Below are 21,772 nucleotides of genomic sequence, written 5' to 3'. Positions count from 1 at the left end.
ATTTGATTCGCCGATGTCCTTGGGTCGGGCTCCGTTATTTTCTTACAAACGGCTGCATTATTCATAAAGTAGATACTGCACGTTCGAACAGTTATACGTAAAGTCCAGTATAAAATTGAATACCTACGAGAGGAACATCCGGCGATGACGATGACTCGAGCGCTCGTTCGATGCGCGAATTTCCATAGGCTCCGCGCGAGATCGTATAAAATAGCAATAATTTTTGGAAACACGTCAAAGAATGTGCGGATCGATTGGCCGACTTTGGCGTTCGTCCAAGGAAGAATGTAGATTGCAGGGCCGCGCGCCGCCCCTTTAATAAATCCTAAAGTGATTGGGACTCCTCGTACCGTCGCAAAAATTATAATATAACCCGCCACAAATCGCGTTCTGATTACTCACGCAACGCGTATTAATGAAGCACGGTGACAGGTGGTACTTACAAGAATGAGGAGAAGATCCCAATGGACATGGATCCATCAATCACTTCTTTATGAGATTTAATTCGTTTTTAATTCGAACAAAAACGTTGTCTTCGTTAACTTCTGCCCGTCTTATCCCGGTTCCTTTTTTCTACGGCGAGCGCGGACGAACTTCAAATATAAAATTATGAAGATGTGTCTCTTTTAAAGGCTCTCGCGAGAAAGGAATACGGCTAATAAATCACTCCGGCTGATAACCGGGAGCACGGATATACACGTGAAACTGAAACGTATTCGTGGACGTAATTACTTCGGCGATTAACGCGTGCTTATCAATCATCGGCGGATTTAATGATCGGTAAATACTGTGACCAAACCCGAATGTCCTTCTTCCATGAGCAGTCGTTCGTTCCATTCTAGCCACAGAGATCGTCGTGGTAAAGTCGTTTCGAAATTTCGTGCCGGAGCACGAGATTGCGTTCACTCGAACCTCCTTTTGTCAGAACATTTCTTTTCGCAATTATTTTCTACTTGGAAATCGGATGTGCTGGGCCAGCTGCATAACTCTACCTTTTGTCAATTCAAATACATTTTATCAAGACATTTTCTGTCCACTTTTCTGTCGACTTTTTAGTCTTTCCGGTATGTTTGTGTGTTGAAAATACCCCCTGCGTTCTCTTTTTCTCACTTTTCATGCTCTCTGTCCAACAGCAAAAGAAAATATTCGAAATATTCGAAACCGCGGAAAACTTGTAAATGGCCATCCTTTGAATGATCTGTTCTTTATACATTTATAAGAGTATAATATTTTTAATATTATATATATATAATATTTATAATATATTATAATATTTAATTATAATCTATAATATAATCTATAATATTTATAATATTTTCTTTATACGTTTATAATTAAGTTGTTTAAAGTAATGTTTCTTTTTACTATTTTATGTATTCGCAGGCTTCATTTTGTATGTAAGTTAAAAATTTGTTCAGACGACGTAAAGGCAACAAGGATATTGCAGTGTTTCTTTAAACATTGAACGGACTTCAAAATTTCCCTCTATTTTCATATTGTTAAGAAATATACACAGACATATTGAAAATAAGAAATAAATGGATATGATTATTATCTGATAGAATTATATTTATTAAATATTAATAGCCGTGAATTATACCTGGGAAAATTTAACAGAAAATAATTTGATTTTAACACAAATATTCTGGAAACAATTTGATTTTAATACAAATATTCTGGAGATAATTTGATTTTAATACAAATATTCTGGAAATAATTTGATTTTAATACAAATATTCTGGAGATAATTTGATTTTAATACAAATATTCTGGAAATAATTTGATTTTAATACAAATATTCTGAAAATAATTTGTTTCTAACACAAATATTCTCAAAATAAATTGTTCATAATACAAATATTCTGAAAATATTTTAAAATATTTAAAAATAATGTAACAACTCAGAACAGTGCAATATTTTCCCAATGAAAAATTTGCTATGATAAAACAATTTCGTGCAATTGGTGCATATGCAGGTACATAATTTTTGTCTTGAGGGAAACACGAACGAGTCTACGAAGGAATAAGGAAAGAGGAGTCCGCGGGAGGACATGCTAAAGCATCAATCATCACCCACCTAACACCGGCATTAATTACGACAGACGGAGAATGTCTACTAGACCCTCCTACATTTCTAACGCGACGACTGTTAAACGCGTATCAGGCGAGAACGACGAAAAGCTGGCTGGTAACACGAGCTTTCGCTAAAGCTTGTCATCCAAATACTTTCAACGACTGTTCTAAATATACAGACTGACTGATGCGGTCGTTTTGTGTGCCACTGCACCACCTTGCACCGCACATGCAGCTAGAATTACAGAAACGTGTGCTTTTACCCCACACGAACGCCGAATTTTAATACGTGAACACTTTGTAAACGGAGCTTTTTTCTTGAAACATAATATTCAAGCGAACTGCCTTCATCGCAGTTGCCGATAAACAGCGTCTCGATTTTCGCGTGTAAAACGAATTTTTGACATCTTGTCGTTTAACACTTCTTTTATCTACCGGCGGTTTTACCGCAATAGTTCTTCTAAGATTGAAAATCAATAGACGGAAGTTTCTGAAAATATTTCGCAAAAGCAACAACAATCTCATTCAATACTTCATCAACTTCACCAATAAATTATTTGAATTTATATTCTCAAGAAGCTTCTCCGTTAATTGATGTTTAATACTAGAACTATACTGAATCAGAATGACTGTCTGATATTTTCTTCCACAATTCATGACATAAAAACGTTTCCGTGACCAATTTTTAGGTCAACTTTTTTATTCAAGCATACGTTATCACGGAAATCGCATGAGGTTTAAACTGGCGATAAAAGAAAATGGTTGAGCTTCTCTTACATACAGCACGATCATTGAAGACCATATCTTTTTAACTTATATTTTTAACTCTAAATTCGAAATATTGGGTTGGCAACTGAGTAATTGCCGATTTCAGTTATAGATGCCTCTCACTCCCATTTTTATGATATCCGTAAATGTTATATTATAAAATTATTATTATTATTATTATTATTATTATTATTATTATTATTATCATTATTATCATTATTATCATTATTATCATTATTATCATTATTATCATTATTATCATTATTATCATTATTATCATTATTATCATTATTATCATTATTATCATTATTATCATTATTATCATTATTATCATTATTATCATTATTATCATTATTATCATTATTATCATTATTATCATTATTATCATTATTATCATTATTATCATTATTATCATTATTATCATTATTATCATTATTATCATTATTATCATTATTATCATTATTATCATTATTATCATTATTATTATTATTATTATTATTATTATTATGCATGAATATTAGCATTAATATATCACTATGTATTGGGTTGGCAACTAAGTAATTGCCGATTTCAGTTATAGATGTCTCTCACTCCCATTTTTATGATATCCGTAAATATTATATTATAAAATTATTATTATTATTATGTTATTTTTTATTATCCGTGAATGTTAGCAACTGGACAAATTGAATGCAGCGGTCAAGGAAAAACGACCAGAAATGGTCAATCGTAAAGGTGTCATTTTCCAGCAGGACAATGCAAGGCCGCACGCGTCTTTGTCCACACGGCAAAAATTGATGGATATTGGTTGGGAATTGATGTTACACCCGCCATATAGCCCCGATCTCGCGCCATCGGATTACCACTTATTTCGATCCCCGGACAACTCCCTTCGTGGTAAAACTTTTAATGACGATGACGCTGTAAAATCTCACTTAACTCAGTTTTTGGCCGAAAAGGATCAGACTTTCTGCGAGCGTGGAATTTTCAAGTTGTCAGAGAGATGGCAAAAGGTCATCGAACAAAATGGAAAATACATTACAGATTAAACTTCATTTCAAGTAAAAAAGAATTTTTTATTTCATTGAACAAATCGGCCAACCCAATATTATGCATAAAATTATTGTATAACCACAATAGTACGCATGTATTCATTTCTTCTTTATATTAAAAATGCGGTCGATCTTTTCCGTAATTCTAGTATATGTAGATCGACCATACTAATCCGGATAATCTGTAATTTGGTTAATACAATAAAATTCTAGGAAACAACAGCAATACGATTCTTTTTCCAAAAAGTGGTCGGACTCTCCCGAATTTACCCTGATCTACTAACTATTTAATTCAATTGTAAAGAACGGAGATAAAAATGTATTTCTTCTTTGAAATTCTTCTTTCTTTCAGTTCTTCTGAAATACACTATTTCTATTATTCGTGATTCATAATTAGTGCATTGTGTCTTGTGATACATACAACACTTTCAACAGCTTTTTAACTGTGAACAATTTTTGGCAGTGCCTTAGAATCGTCTCTCGAGTGCAAAGGGTTAATATCGAGTGCCGGTAAGTGAAGTGTTAATTAACTCACACGTATCTCATACATATCAAAGCTTGACTTTGTGTCATAATTTTTGGGTGCAGCGTATCAATTGGATTTCTAAGTTTCAATACATGAAAAAATAATTTTGTTCAAATGAGAAAATATTTGTTATCGATACGACATATGTATTTGTATTTCAAGTAATTTATATAGAGCAATAGAATGCAATATCAAACCGTTTGACCAAAACGATTGAAAATCTTAATTAAAATAAAACGAATACAAAATTAATATACAATGTTCCATCGAGTTCCATGTCACGAAGTAAACTTCCCCCTTCATACAATGGAAAATTACAATCATTTGTTCTCGACAATTATTTTCTAATTGAGCCGTTTATTTCGAAAGTGGCTTAAGTCACTTTGTTTTTAAGTCGATATATTTAACACGTTTAAAAATATGGATGCTAACTTTCGAGAAGTTTTACTTATATTTGTTATCCCAGGATACTGATATTGTTCTCAGTATAAATAATTTTGTATAAACATTAAAAAATCATAATTTCGTATAAAGATTAAAAAATCATAATTTCGTATAAACATTAAAATTCATTACGGTAAAGTGACTTATGCCACTTTCAAAATAAACGGCTCAATTGCTCCTCGAAGTATTAATTTGGACACTGTCCAAAAAGACATTGGGAGGCTCTAATCGTCCGTGGTTTCGCGCAAAGTTCTCGGAACATCTGAGAACGATCGAGCCGAAAATAGATTTAGTAATAGACATCGTCGGTATATGGTGACAGTTTGTAGTGAATCGTTAGGGGTCGAGAACGTCGAGGAGCGTTTTCCTCGTCGGCGGTAGCGAAGGCACAAGGTACAAGGCACAAGTGTCCGGACGACGGTATATTTGTCAAGGGCGAAGAGAAAGGACCGAAGGGAGGGACGAGGCAGTTTCAACTTTCGACCACGTGTGTCTCGCATTACGGACGTCCAGCACTTTTTTCCCCTGACTCTTCGAAATTTTGCGCACATGCCTGAACAGCGTGGCCGAGAGTGCGCGCCTTGCCCTCCGCCGTCAATTATTATCGGTCTCGAGTGACCACTTCCGGTCTTCTTTCACCAGCAACTTCTCCCGCCTAACCGTGCAAACTACTCCCGATCGAAATTCGATCACCTGACTCCGTCTCTTCACGACGGTGATTTCGTGCTTTCTGTTTCCTCTTCACGCGGCCGCCCGGCCATTCACTCTGGCCGGCATCAATTTTTATTCGGCCGTTTCTTTTATCGCTTTTTATGCTTGTACATTCGATGGCAGGGTGCCGATGTCGAACCACGCTGCTTTTCATCTCACCGAGAACGGTCTTTTTTATCTCTTAGTTTTCATTTCGACGTTAATTACCGCCGATTCGTTTTATTTAATCCCCCCGAATTATTGCGGATTAAATAAATGAAATTTAACCGGCTTAATCTCGTACGGATAATTAATAATTAATCGAAGTTTTACAGTGTAAGGTGAAATAGGTTCGTTTCGATATCTCATTCGAATTTATTCGAAATTTTGGCTTTTTTATGTGAGTGAATTATCTATATCTATTATGTATGTATTTATGTATGTGTTTATATAACCAGAGTTCGGCGTTATTCGAATTTTTTCGAACTAGCGTCTACTAGTACAACGATGATTATCCGAATGAATTGTTTTTAGTTTAATAACGATTATTCATTGTTCATCATAAATTATTCTATCCATGTACTCGAATAATTCTTATTCGATCGAATTATCATTTTTATTCGAATCGATTATTTTCCGTATGAATATTTCTGTACGAATAAATACTTGTTTGATTGAATTCTTAATGGAATACAATTTTATTCGGACGAACTTTCATCTAGATAAATTTTTATTCGGTCGGATATTTTTGCGATAATGACAAATAACATTTTGTTCGCTACTATTTATCTCTTATCCGTCAACCGAGTAAAATTTTAGTTACAAATCTTTTGTAACTACATTAAAACAATGAGAAACAATTACAAAAAGTTCATAAAATTTCTATGAACCAAATGAGAATAATGTTAGAAATATAAAGTAACTATTTTGTTATCTTATGAACTCGAATATCGGGAGAAAATTGAGTAGTAATTTCAAAAATTGTTACATCCACTTCGAGGACATGTTTAAAAAAGCATTATCAGCGTGCTTCTATCGTCATAGCCCAAAGGTAGTAAAATATTAAAAACGATATATAATTTCAATTTAGATGAAAAATTACGGTTATAAAACTTATCCATCTTCTAGAAGCATGATACGATATCGCAATAAAAATCTGAAGATCGAAAGTTGCCCCAAATATTTTAATAAGACTGTAGGTTACTCATGTTTTCAATCAGAGGTAGACGTGAGTCACAACTGTTGATTCATTAAGCCTTATGATTTATGAACATAAATATATGAAAATGCGCATTTCATCTTCTCATTCGTTGCACAATCCAGCTCGAATGTACCATTAATTCACGATCCGGAAATGAAACTCTTATTTGATCGATATCCCAGATAATCGATCGTTTTATTAGCCCATCTAAGTTAATCTGTCTTACTATTTCAATTCGAATTTTTATGAAACGCAGTCGTAAATATCAGACATTTTTTACAATAATCGTAGAACTTACGAGAAGAAATTGCTCAGAATGTGATCGTTAGCCTGCGGATTTTATTCGTTTATGGAAAAAATAGGTAAATGATATACGTGGTGATCCACTTGAATCGATCCAGTCAAATATCCTCTAAACCAATTACTTTTCGGAATAAATACCTTAGTACGTTTATAAAGAGAATGACGAGCTGAATCGATTAGTATAATAAAAAATACATGATTCCATTTAAAAGAATTAAGTTGACCTTTGTATCTCCTCGACGCGTTCATCTAGGAAAATCTTATTAATATCAGATTATATGCCACTTAAAACCATTCAAATTTCATTTGAAACATTTGTTAGTATCATCGACGGTTTCGAAGATATTTGACTGAATCGATTCAAATGAGGTCACCCTCTATAGAACAGTGAAGATGCCAGAGGAATGTAAAAATCTCGGTACAATTATCTTCAATTTATTGGAACTATTGAAAAAGGAAAGATCCGAAGTCTAGTGATCAATAAAATTTATATTTTTATTTAAAAAATTAATGTACACAGTTAAGAGCTTTCGCACTCGAAGCTGTTTCAACTAAAAAATTAGGATAATTAAACTTTTAACGTGTAGTACTTCGATTTTGTGTAAATTTAGTCGTACTGTACCTACATTTTTAACAACTCTTTAAATACATACAGACCAATCTGATAATGAAATCATTACTTCAAAAAATGATATAGCAATTTTTAATGATAACAAGGATATTGCAGTATTTCTTTAAACAGACTTCAAAATTTCGGTCTATTCTCATATTATGAAAAAATATACGCGAACATAGAAAAAATAAGAAATACATGAATGGATATGATTATCATCTGATAGAATTATATTTACTAAATATTAATAGTAGTGAATTATACCTGGTAAAGTACAACAGGAAATAATTTGATTTTAGTACAAATATTCTGAAAATAATTTAATCTTGAAACAAATATTCTGAAAATAATTTAATCTTGAAACAAACATTCTGAAAATAATTTAATCTTGAAACAAATATTCTGAAAATAATTTAATCTTGAAACAAATATTCTGAAAATAATTTAATCTTGAAACAAATATTCTGAAAATAATTTAATCTTGAAACAAATATTTTGAAAATAATTTAATCTTGAAACAAACATTCTGAAAATAATTTGGCCATAAGACAAATATTCTGAAAATAATTTGATCATAACAAAAATATTCTGAAAATAATTTGACCATAACAAAAATATTCTGAAAATAATTTGATTTCAGTACGAATATTCTAAAAATAAATTGATCTTAATACAAATAGTAAAAATAAATTGTTAATTGATCTTAAATTGATTGATTGATCTTAATAAATTAAGATTAATATATTATTAATAATTTAATCGATCATAATAAATTGATCTTAAAAATATATTTGAAAATAATGTAACTGTTCATTACAATGCAATATTTTCCGAATGAAATGTAATGTAAAAATTACTTTAAAAAATGCCGCAATGCCGTCATTCGAGTGTAAACGGTCAACCATTGTTCCACTCTATTTTGGAGTGATGGTTCATACCCAGTATGACAAGCATAATAGCGATGAAACCTTTATTTCGCTGCCAGTAAGATGGTTGAACACCGCTACCAAGCAATACGGAAAACCCTGAAGCGCTTGCAGCCACTGGTTCGTGTTATGATTTCGATTTACGTCTAGCATAGCAAGCAGTCGGTGTCCTAAACCCAAAAGAAAAAACGACCATGCGACGAGAACAGAGCACGCTCTCGTCTATTAATAGATAATCTCTTCCAGATCCAACCGCGATGGAAAAAGTGTTCGGAAGAAGCCCGCGAGGATCGGAAAAAAAACCGACTGACCACGTGCAGCCGTACACGTGACGTCGTGGGAAAAGCCGAGATATGATTAAACAAAAAAGAAATGTGGTTTAAAAGAGAGACCGAGAATGACGACAGCGCCGTAACCCGTCATCGCGACCCAAATCTCCAGACTAAATCTGATCATCCCTTCTTTCGCTCCGACAACTACACCGCGCGTCGTCGGTTGACTTTTTTTAACGCTACAGTGATACGTTAGAACTTGTACTTTACAATATAATACATTTTATTTCATGCATAAATGATAATCGATGACCGAATAAAATCGAATTAAATGATAACTGGATGAAATGTTAGTAAATGATATTTGAAGAAAATGTTATTAAGTGATATTTGAAGAAAATATTGCTAAATCATGTTTGAAGAAAATGTTGTTAAATGATATTCGAAGAAAATGTTGCTAGATGGTATTTCGCTAAAATGTTACTGCATGATATTTGAAGAAAATATTGTTAAATCATGTTTGAAGAAAATGTTGTTAAATGATATTCGAAGAAAATGTTGCTAAATGATATTCGAAGGAAATGTTACTAGATGGTATTTCGCTAAAATGTTACTGCATGATATTTGAAGAAAATGTTACTAGATGATATTTGAGGAAAATGTTACTGGATGATATTGGAGGAAAATGTTACTAGATGATATTTGAAGAAAATGTTACTAAATGGTATTTGAAGAAAATGTTACCGAATGACATTTGAATAAAACGTTACTATGAGAAACGTTAAATGAGAGTTATTTAAAGTTATTTAATTAGTTCATGCTCTGAACAACATACGATTAATACGCACAATAACATTTCACTGAAGAACATAAGTAATCTATATGACTTATTAAATTTCAATAGAGAAACTCACCCTGTATCGCGAACGAACACCGCATCAATGAGGTCCTTGATGTCACTGGCTTCTCGATAAATCTAAAACAAAAAGTAAAGATCATATATCTGAACCTACATTCAAGATTTATTAATGTAATAAATGTTTAGTCCATACGTAGTTCAAACCAGAACCAAATTATTTAATATTATATATATTTTAATATTATTTTAATATTTAATATTATATATATTTTAATATTATTTTAATATTTAATATTATATATATTTTAATATTATTTTAATATTTAATATTATATATATTTTAATATTATTTTAATATTTAATATTTATTATTTAATATTATTTAAATTATTTAATCTGTGGTATTTGCGAAACATTCGATCTACCACGATCTTCATATGATTTATAATATGAAAGAGTATAAAAGTGATATACTTATAAAGTTACAAAAACAATATGAAAGATTAGATATTTCTTGCATTACACATTTTTATTTTGGTCAGCACTGAAAGAATTTACGTACATTCGAATAAATTTATTACATTGCATTACATTGAAACTTAATAAAAATGACAGAAAAGATACATAACAATAAAACGTATTATATATATATATATTTACATTTTCAATTACAAACACAAATAAAATAGTTGAAGAACATATATTTCTTATCATTTTTTGTTATTTCAACCAATTATAATTTTCGCGAATATTCTTTTTTACTCGCTGTCTAGTAAACTAGTCAGTCTGAAATTGAAACAAAATCATTCGATTCAATTTTAAAGAAATTATTCCGAGTACATTTTCGTAAATTTCCAGATAATAAAAATGGCACATTGGAAACCCGTCGCATCAAAATTTTTTACTATAAATACCAGGTATTTACAGCATTTAAACAACAGATAATGGATATCTACATGTTTACCATACATGTTTACGGATTTTTTTTCCAGCCGCAGAAATATTCGTTAACAAAAGCGCGGAGCGATCTCGTTTGAATCGCTGCAAGTAATTCGAAGAAGTTGCCATTTTTTGCCGATGGGCCTCCCCTGTAAAATCGGCCATAGTCGTCCATAGAATTGCGCCGCTTGCAGCACGGTTTGAAATTCGAACGCAATTGTCCCGGCCGTAAATTCATCTGGAATATCCAGTTTCATCGTTAAAAACTTAAATTGGGAGAAACCTTTCCGTTCTCAAATTGCGATAGGCAGGTAAATATCACGTTTCAAGGGTTATTAATCAGACGAAACCTCACATCGTAACCCTGTGAAACTTTACTCGCGATTTATTCCGTCGAATCCTTGCTTCTGCACCTTCGTGATTCCATTGATTGCCGAAGTACCGACCCGAAAATCGAGTTGTGCGATCGCCACGGTAGGTTTAGTGTTAACAGAACAAACGATCGAATTGTTTGAGACGTGTTTTGTACGGTTTACTCGGAACATCGTTAAACGTAAATGAAAAAAGCATTCTCTCTATGGATCTTTGTGGTGTTTTGTACGAATTATGCAGTCTACTTGTACACTGAATCATACAAAATATGTTTCATGATCATTTGTAGTAGCATCAAGAAGAATAGTGGCATCGGTACGATGATAAAATAATAGTAATATTAAAGAGAAATACTAATTATATTACGTTTTACAACAGAAATCTTACGGGAAACATATTATTTCAGCTTAGAAATGTATATGCTGCATGTCACTGGATGTTAAATAGTTCAATAAATATTTAGTTAAGGTTATATTGCAATTTTTTATTATTATTATTATATTGCAATTATATTACAATTATTATTAATTATTATATTGCAATTATATTGCAATTATTATTAATTATTATATTGCAATTATATTGCAATTATTATTAATTATTATATTGCAATTATATTGCAATTATATTGCAATTATTATTAATTATTATATCGCAATTATATTGCAATTATTATTAATTATTATATCGCAATTTTATCTGAATATCAGTGTACCGAAAACGATATATTATAAAAATAGTAATTGCCTTACTCCTATATTTAGAAATAAATATAACTACAATTTAAAAGTCGTAGTTGCAAAGTATTAAAATATTTAACCGTGAAATATTTGTTCCAATCGAATCAATTTGAATCGGACGATCGTTTAACAACAAAGCTGGAATATTAATATGGAACGCGAACACAAGAAAAAATCGCTTAAAATATAAAGGTTTAGGAAACATTCCTCAGGAATCGAATGATTATTCCGCTCTTGAGAAATGCGTCCCAGATATGAACAAATCTAGAATATGATTTCACAAATGGGCAATAATCTGTGAACTGTATTCACCCATACGTAGCCCGGGCTCGTAAAAGCTCGGACAAGCCCCGGAGAAGGGTTGGACAGTTATCGCGGGTTGGAATCGAAGAACCTGTACGCTCGGAGTGCAGTTTTTTCTGTTCCCGTGCGTCTTGATTTCCGAGCAAATCCATTACCTACCAAAGGGGGCTTTAAGATCTCGCTAGAAAAAATGAATGAAGGTACCCGCGGACAGCAGCAAAAGGGAAGAGGGTCCACCTGTTGCGGCAACCCTGATCCCGCTTCTTTCTAATCTGGCCTAAAAACATCGTAGATTCACGCATTAGCCCTGCTACCACTGTTACACCTATCCGAGGAGGACCCAGCCTCTTTCATTTCTTTTTTCCTTTTCTTTTTTCTGTTCGTTCTGGTAACATTATACGCGGTCGCACCTGCGATTGCCGCTCCCCGTTGTCGCACGGAATGGAAGAGGTTGGGGAGAAGGAAGGTAGATAACCAAGCGGACACAAGCAAACCATTCCAATCCACTACTCGAATTACTATAATTTCTTCCTCTCGTCGATGCTAGAGGAGCGTTTTCGTCGCCGCCGGCCAGGAAACGTTACACAATACAAACGCGATTCCCTTTTTTTTTTCTTCTTTATCCCTCGCGGTGTCTTCGGCCAAGATCTCGCAAAGATCTGTAATCCCAACATCCGGTTTCACGTTTCTCGACGGTCGGCCGAGTTCGCATTGTCCCCGGCGACTCCTTATTCCCGTCAAATGACTCACGGGGATCACCCGCGGAGACAGTGTTGGACAAATACGTATAGGGCCGGATCGAAGATGCGCGGACGCATCTGCCGGAGCAGAGATGCCACTAATCGATTATCGATATTTAGCCCTTTATAGTGCAGGGTACTTCGAGGAACTGGGCCAGGCTTATTCTGTATATTATAATCATATTGTAACTATTGGGTTGGCAACTAAGTAATTGCCGATTTGTTCAATGAAATAAAAACTTTTTTTTTACTTGGAATGAAGTTTAATCTGTAATGTATTTTCCACTTTGTTCGATGACCTTTTGCCATCTCTCTGACAACTTGAAAATTCCTCGCTCGTAGAAAGTCTGATCCTTTTCGGCCAAAAACTGAGTTCAGTGAGATTTTACAGCGTCATCATCATTCAAAGTTTTACCACGAAGGGAGTTGTCCGGGGATCGAAATAAGTGGTAATCCGATGGCGCGAGATCAGGGCTATATGGTGGGTGTAACATCAATTCCCAACCAATATCCATCAATTTTTGCCGTGTGGACAAAGACGTGTGCGGCCTAGCATTGTCCTGCTGGAAAATGACACCTTTACGATCGACCAATTCTGGTCGGTTTTCCTTGACCGCTGCATTCAATTTGTCTAGTTGCTAACATTCACGGATAATAAAAAATAACATAATAATAATAATAATTTTATAATATAACATTTACGAATATCATAAAAATGGGAGTGAGAGACATCTATAACTGAAATCGGCAATTACTTAGTTGCCAACCCAATATATAGTGATATATTAATGCTAATATTCATGCGTAATAATAATAATAATAATAATAATAATAATAATAATAATAATAATAATAATAATAATAATAATAATAATAATAATAATAATAATAATAATAATAATAATAATAATAATAATAATAATAATAATAATAATTTTATAATATAATATTTACGGATATCATAAAAATGGGAGAGAGAGACATCTATAACTGAAATCGGCAATTACTTAGTTGCCAACCCAATATATAGTGATATATTAATGCTAATATTCATGCATAATAATAATAATAATAATAATAATAATAATAATAATAATAATAATAATAATAATAATAATAATAATAATAATAATAATAATAATAATAATTTTATAATATATAACATTTACGAATATCATAAAAATGGGAGTGAGAGACATCTATAACTGAAATCGGCAATTACTCAGTTGCCAACCCAATATATTATATCTGTATATTATAAGTAGGTCAATATTATTCTTAAACGACCGAAGATGGAACAATAACTTATTAGGGAATTATTTAAAGAAATAGGTTTAACCTTTGTACGTCCTCTACGCTTCTACTCATCACAAAATCATTGTAACCGTATCGTGTGCCCCTTGACGTCAAGCAACTTTTGTCTGGAACTTTCTTTTTTATTGTTAAAGGCAAACGAGTTGTTCAGATGACCTGTTTCAAATGATACGTATAAATCGTATATCGTATCGTAAAATCGTATTTATACGTATAAATACGTATAAATACGTATAAATAATTGTATACGTATAAACGGTGAGTCCTGTGCATTATTTTATTGCGAATTAAATGCGATCGAACATTAAAAATATTGTTACGTTGTTTCTGGTGTATCAAAACGATTGAAAGAAGAGAAATACATTTTTATTCAACCGATATTGCTTAAGGGGGTGTTCTACATTCTTGGTGGTAAAAGAATCGATTTTTTTCTTACTGCATCTTCTTGAAATTTGTGTCCTTGAAAACATATTTGCACAGCCATTCGACGGAATTTGTAAAATTGGCCGAGATTTTCAATGACGATTAGCGGGAAAATATACAAAGACGGACATTTTCAGAAGTAAAAACACAATATACGCTTTATTTGAGTATTTCGATAGTTAATTCTTTGAATGCTCTAGATAAGTTTAAATATCTCGATATTACAAAAAAAAAAAAATTGAAATCTTCAGCCGGAAAATTGCAGATGCCATCGGTATACTACTTCGAACAGGACAATGATCCGAAGCATCCGTCGTATGTTGTCAAGAAATGGCTACTCTTCGACGTTCTAAAGTTATTAAACTTTAACAAGGACGCGGAGGAAAGCGTGGACAATTTTATAATTCTACAAGTAGTTGAAATTGAACTGCATTTATTCGTATAAATTATATTCTTATAAAATCATGTGAACACAAAAAACAAGATTAAAACAAGATTCGCATTATTATTCGAATAATCTTATAATCTCTATTCGAATAACTTATTCGAATAGAGAATTATGTGAATAGATAGAATAAAGAATTATACGAATAAATAGATAGAATATACATATATATATAGAGAGAATTATGCGAATAGATCCCCCATAATATCACCGGATATTAATCCAACTGATCGCCTGTGACAGGGATTAAAATCAAAATCGTGTGATCGTAAATTTAGCAGTAAGTCAGACATAAAAGTTAAGATCGAGGGAATATGGAAGAATATTCCAAGTATTAACATCAGCCCTTGACACCGGAATTTTTCCATCTTCCCTAACGAAAACTTAGAGACATGTGATCCAAGGTTGCCCAAATAAACCCTGCCTCAATGATTATTTACAGCAATTCATCGAAGACATGAAAAAGAAATCTGGAAGAACAAATTAAGAAACACAAAAACCGACTCGGAAGATTTTAATCTTGCCCAAAGATCCATTGCCCACTAATTACAGGTAGACACGTGACACGGATCGCGGGTCGGTTGGCAAACCTAATATCCTGCGATTGTTACGGAGCACGGATCTTTCTCCCTTAGCCTAATCGATCTTAAACGCAGCGAACGGATGAATAGCTGATTCCTCGAGAAATCCTGGCGAGACATAAATTCCGGGGCGCGACAAAGAGACGCCGGAGACGGGTCGAGGGTCGAAAGATTTGACTGCGCCCCCCTCGTGCCCCGTGTACACCCACGCAGCGAGGCCAAACAAGAGACAAGGACGGGACAGATTCCTACGGGTAACCATAACAACCACCGTGGCCTGCCACAATAGGGAGCATGCAGCACTGTTGGCCCCATAGGCTGAATGGATTTTCCGCGAGGTCGAGCAAACACAAGCAAACATAGGGGCGTCTCGTTCCTCGTTCTTCCCTTTTGCGAAGCCTCGCGCAGGGACCCTCTTTCTTACCTTCCTCCATTCCCGCCGTTGAGGAGTCACTCATTGTGCCCACCTATGGGAACCACTGACAACTATTTCACTCGCGAACATGTGTACGGCTGGAAATCCATTTAGCCGGTGATGGATTAAGAGACACGGGACAAAAATGGTGAGTTAAACGAGCTATTCCTACCCGCCGTGCCACTTTTCGGGGGCGAGGAATGATTTAATCGGGGAAATCGTGACACGTTCTACGCACCCGCCAGATTTATAGGTGATCTGGGTGCAATGCTCCAAGTGCAAAGGATTCACTGATGTAATAGTATAAAAAAAAATGGATACGTTTAAAAGAATCGTTTCGAGTATCCACTATTTCGATATTCGTTCAAAGTAATTATCCGAACGAATTCTTTTTATTCGAGAATCTATTCTATCTATTTATTCGTATAATTTTCTATTATATCTATTTATTCGCATAATTATCTATATTCTATGTATTTATTCGCATAATTCTCTATTCTATCTATTTATTCGCATAATTCTCTATTCTATCTATTTATTCGCATAATTATCTATATTCTATGTATTTATTCGCATAATTCTCTATTCTATCTATTTATTCGCATAATTTTCTATTATATCTATTTATTCGCATAATTGTCTATATTCTATGTATTTATTCGCATAATTCTCTATTCTATCTATTTATTCGCATAATTTTCTATTATATCTATTTATTCGCATAATTGTCTATATTCTATGTATTTATTCGCATAATTCTCTATTCTATCTATTTATTCGCATAATTCTCTATTCTATCTATTTATTCGCATAATTCTCTATTCTATCTATTTATTCGCATAATTCTCTATTCTATCTATTTATTCGCATAATTCTCTATTCTATCTATTTATTCGCATAATTATCTATATTCTATGTATTTATTCGCATAATTCTCTATTCTATCTATTTATTCGCATAATTCTCTATTCTATCTATTTATTCGCATAATTATCTATATTCTATGTATTTATTCGCATAATTCTCTATTCTATCTATTTATTCGCATAATTTTCTATTATATCTATTTATTCGCATAATTGTCTATATTCTATGTATTTATTCGCATAATTCTCTATTCTATCTATTTATTCGCATAATTTTCTATTATATCTATTTATTCGCATAATTGTCTATATTCTATGTATTTATTCGCATAATTCTCTATTCTATCTATTTATTCGCATAATTCTCTATTCTATCTATTTATTCGCATAATTCTCTATTCTATCTATTTATTCGCATAATTCTCTATTCTATCTATTTATTCGCATAATTATCTATATTCTATGTATTTATTCGCATAATTCTCTATTCTATCTATTTATTCGCATAATTTTCTATTATATCTATTTATTCACATAATTGTCTATATTCTATGTATTTATTCGCATAATTCTCTATTCTATATATTTATTCGCATAATTTTCTATTCTATCTATCTATTCGTATAATTCTCGATTGCATCTATTTATTCGCATAATTATTCGAATAATTTTACAATCTCGAATAAGTTTTACAAGTTCGAATAAGTTAGTCGAATAGAGAATTATGCGAACAAATACATAGAATAGAGAATTATGCAAATAAATAGATAGAATATATATATATATATATATATATATATATATATATATATATATAGAATTGTGCAAATAAATAGATAGAATATATATATATAGAATTGTGCAAATAAATAGATAGAATAGAGAATTACGCGAATAAATAGATAGAATATAGAGAATTATGCGAATAAATAGATAGAATATAGAGAATTATACGAACAAATAGATAGAATAGAAAATTACGCAAATAAATAGATAGAATAGAGAATTATGCAAATAAATGTATAGAATAGAGAATCATGCGAATAAATAAATAAATAGATCTTGTTTCTTGCGTTCACGTGAATTTATAAGAATACAATTTATACAAACACATACAGTTCAAGTGCAACCACTTGTACAATTATAAAATTGTCGACACCTTTCTCCGCGTTCGTGGAAATTGACACAGCCTATCCTAACCTTGTCAAACATCAGAAAGAAACGATGTCACTACGGAACATACATAGAATCAATGTCGATGCAGTAGAAGGAGGTCGGTCATTTCAGCTTTCGTCCATATCCATATATTAAATCTTAATTATCGCTGTCACCCTAATTCCCCGTGAACGGCTCGTTAATTTCACTTGGCCCATCGGTAATGAAAACTCGTCAGAATTTACGAAAAGGCAGTAAATCTCATTATTCGGTAGTTAAACGAAATTCTTTTACGGTCGTCGTAACTGGATACAGTCCAGCTGCCTCGAAACTGTTACGCTTCCTTTAAGACCAATTAGCCCGGGACTCGTCGATATTCCTTACGCGGCAGCCGTTAGGCAAACGCGCTCGGCTCGTTAGAAACTGGACACTCCGAGTATTCAGATAACAGCTTTACAGGCGACGGAATCGATGACTCTATCCACGACCGTACCTAGTCGCATTCGTACGCCGGCTGCGTACAGAAATTCACGGCTCGATCGTGCCTCGAGATCTGTCCGTTACGAAATCCTCGTATCAGGAGCCGGCGAGGCAAATTCGGTGTTGATTCCGTGTACATCTGTTTTCCTAATCTCGCGACGAGATCTAGTACCCGCCGATATCCACCGTAATTTTTTACGGGCCGAGGAGCGATCGATGATAATTCGATGACGGGAGATCGATGACGGTTGTTAATACTAGTTTGATTTCAGAACACGATTGCTAGACCGCGGATTTTATGCGTTTATGGCAAAAATCTGTGGCTGAAATATGATATATAATATTTTATATATAAATTTCATATATAATAGTATATATAATTAATATATAAATAATAATACGTCATTAATATATTGGGTTGGCAACTAAGTAATTGCCGATTTCAGTTATAGATGTCTCTCACTCCCATTTTTATGATATCCGTAAATATTATATTATAAAATTATTATTATTATTATTATTATTATTATTATTATTATGCATGAATATTAGCATTAATATATCACTATATATTGGGTTGGCAACTAAGTAATTGCCGATTTCAGTTATAGATGCCTCTCTCTCCCATTTTTATGATATCCGTAAATATTATATTATAAAATTATTATTATTATTATTATTATTATTATTATTATTATTATGCATGAATATTAGCATTAATATATCACTATATATTGGGTTGGCAACTAAGTAATTGCCGATTTCAGTTATAGATGTCTCTCACTCCCATTTTTATGATATCAGTAAATGTTATATTATAAAATCATTATTATTATTATTATTATGTTATTTTTTATTATCCGTGAATGTTAGCAACTGGACAAATTGAATGCAACGGTCAAGGAAAAGCGACCAGAATTGATCAATCGTAAAGGTGTCATTTTCCAGCAGGACAATGCTAGGACGCACACGTCTTTGTCCACTCGGCAAAAATTGATGGATATTGGTTGGGAATTGATGTTACACCCACCATATAGCCCTGATCTCGCGCCATCGGATTACCACTTATTTCGATCCCTGGACAACTCCCTTCGTGGTAAAACTTTTGATGATGATGACGCTGTAAAATCTCACTGAACTCAGTTTTTGGCCGAAAAGGATCAGACTTTCTACGAGCGTGGAATTTTCAAGTTGTCAGAGAGATGGCAAAAGGTCATCGAACAAAATGGAAAATACATTACAGATTAAATTTCATTCCAAGTAAACAAAAATTTTTTATTTCATTGAACAAATCGGCAATTACTTAGTTGCCAACCCAATATAATTAATAATATATAATTAATATATAAATAATAATACATCATTAATATATAATTAATAATATATCATTAATATATAAATAATAATACATCATTAATATATAATACTGTTTACGGCTTGTTAAAATTGTTCAAAGAAACGATTTATTTTCATTCAATTTATATTTCTCAGACTCGTGTTGGAACATTTTTATTTTCCATGATAATCCTGCAGTCGAACAATTACGCGTAGACTATTGTATTTACAACGACAATTATTCTACAAACCTTTTATCTACTTATCTATATTTTATCTATTTATCTATTATAGTGGTTTTGTTGTGTATTTATCCCTTGCCGTATCATTTTCTTCATGATTAGAGCTTTTCGATTGTAATATTTTCTAAGAAGAGAAAAGGCAATTTATATTTATCGTGTGTCTACGTTTGCTTAAATGTTTAAATAGTGATTGCAAAAAATCAGAATTTTTTATACCGAAGTTGGTCTAAGAAGTAAATAAAGAACGCGGTGGAAATATCGTCTAGAAAAAGATTTAATCTTCGTATATAAAATTGACGTTATTTTTATTCATAAATTATTTTATTTTATAATGTAAGAAAAGATATACATATATATGTTACGTTATAATACAGCCAACTTTGAAATTTCTGACAAAGAAAAAAAGCAATTTATATTCATCGTGTGTCTACGTTTACTGCGATAGCAACAAATGAGAATTTTATTCAGACTACAAAGAACGGAATAACAACATATATATATATATATATATATATATATATATATATATATATAAATTGAACAAATAATAACAATTTCCTATCGGTTTCTCAAAATTTAATTTCCTGCGAGCGTCCTACTTTTGAAGGGGAGTGTAACAATCCGTAATCCGACTAAAATTTTGCCCAAATCTGTCGAAAATCCGCACTTCCCGTTAAAACCTCTTAAGACCGGTAACCCCCGTGTCGAGAAAGACTAATTCGAAATAAAATGCAGCAAGTCGGGATATCTCGATGCGGTGTATCGAACGTAACGCAGCAAAATGTTGCAAGGAGACCGGTCGCCGGCGAGCGAATCGAACAATGCGCGATCCGGTTTGCACGAAGCTATTGACGCCAGCTCGTGGACCCGGGTCAATAGCGACCCTCGATACAAGTAATCGCCCCCGCGGAGTGGCCGACAGACTGGCTGACACGGCTAATGCGTGCAGGAAGGTTCTTCTGGGCAAGGGGAGGGACACAATGCGACGAAGACCCCGGGGTCTCCGGCGAGTCATCTGCTCGCGCCGTAAGAACACGCGCCGAAGAAAAGAAGGTCGTCGTGTAGGCGCAACGTCACACGGATTGGTCACTTTCAATCGGACCAAACGATGAATGGTCCGGGGTGCCGTGCGTGAAGTGACCGGCTACTTTGGCCCGCGCGTTCTCTGCCTTTCTCTCGCTATTTGTGGAATGGCACGCCACGAGCTGGCCAGTTTCACAGAGATGTCCAGGAGGATGAAAATATTTGTCGGCCGCCATTGTTCCAGGTGTATCGGTAGCTGCGCCTTCCAAGACGCCGTTAAAAGACGACTCGGACGTGGGCTTTTCAAAGAGATCGGTTCTTTACACCGCGCAGAATGGGCGCACACGTGTGCCGGCCGTTTCGTCTGTTAATGATGTATTCGGCTTTTTGTGACCGCGGTGTCCGATTTTATGTGTAATACAGTGATCTAAGAAGTTTACGTTTATCGTATAGCTCTTTCGCAGAAGATCTTGCACAGCAGTTTTATTATGTTGCACTCGACAGCGAAATTAAAGCATCGATCATTTCTGGCTAAAAGAAAGGTCGATCTTTGAACAGCTGTTACTTCGTTAAAAAATATCATAATATTATGATCTTTTCTTTAAATTAAAGCTTGAAATCTTCACTTCGCGGTACCATGTTCTGATCTTTAATATGATGCGTGCTCATCAG

The 21,772-nt window shown here is 33.3% G+C and overlaps 1 protein-coding gene across 6 annotated transcripts in view; it reads right to left on the bottom strand.

Moving 5' to 3' along the window:
- Positions 1–21,772, bottom strand: part of LOC117219088 (uncharacterized) — a 327,339-nt gene that overhangs the window by 142,943 nt on the left and 162,624 nt on the right. For all 6 annotated transcript variants that reach the window (XR_013034608.1, XR_013034611.1, XR_013034610.1 and 3 more), the window contains one exon: positions 9,783–9,844. Coding sequence is in view for 1 of the 6 variants with exons in the window: in XM_076525810.1 (XP_076381925.1) it covers positions 9,783–9,844 (62 nt within the window). In the remaining 5 variants the exon portion in view is untranslated. The remainder of the gene's footprint in view (positions 1–9,782; positions 9,845–21,772) is intronic.

This window comes from Megalopta genalis, chromosome 12 (assembly GCF_051020955.1).
Source record: "Megalopta genalis isolate 19385.01 chromosome 12, iyMegGena1_principal, whole genome shotgun sequence".
In the NCBI taxonomy this organism is placed as follows: Eukaryota; Metazoa; Arthropoda; class Insecta; order Hymenoptera; family Halictidae; genus Megalopta; species Megalopta genalis.
The sequence above is the reverse complement of the archived record's forward strand: the minus strand, read 5'-3'. Positions and strand labels throughout refer to the sequence as shown.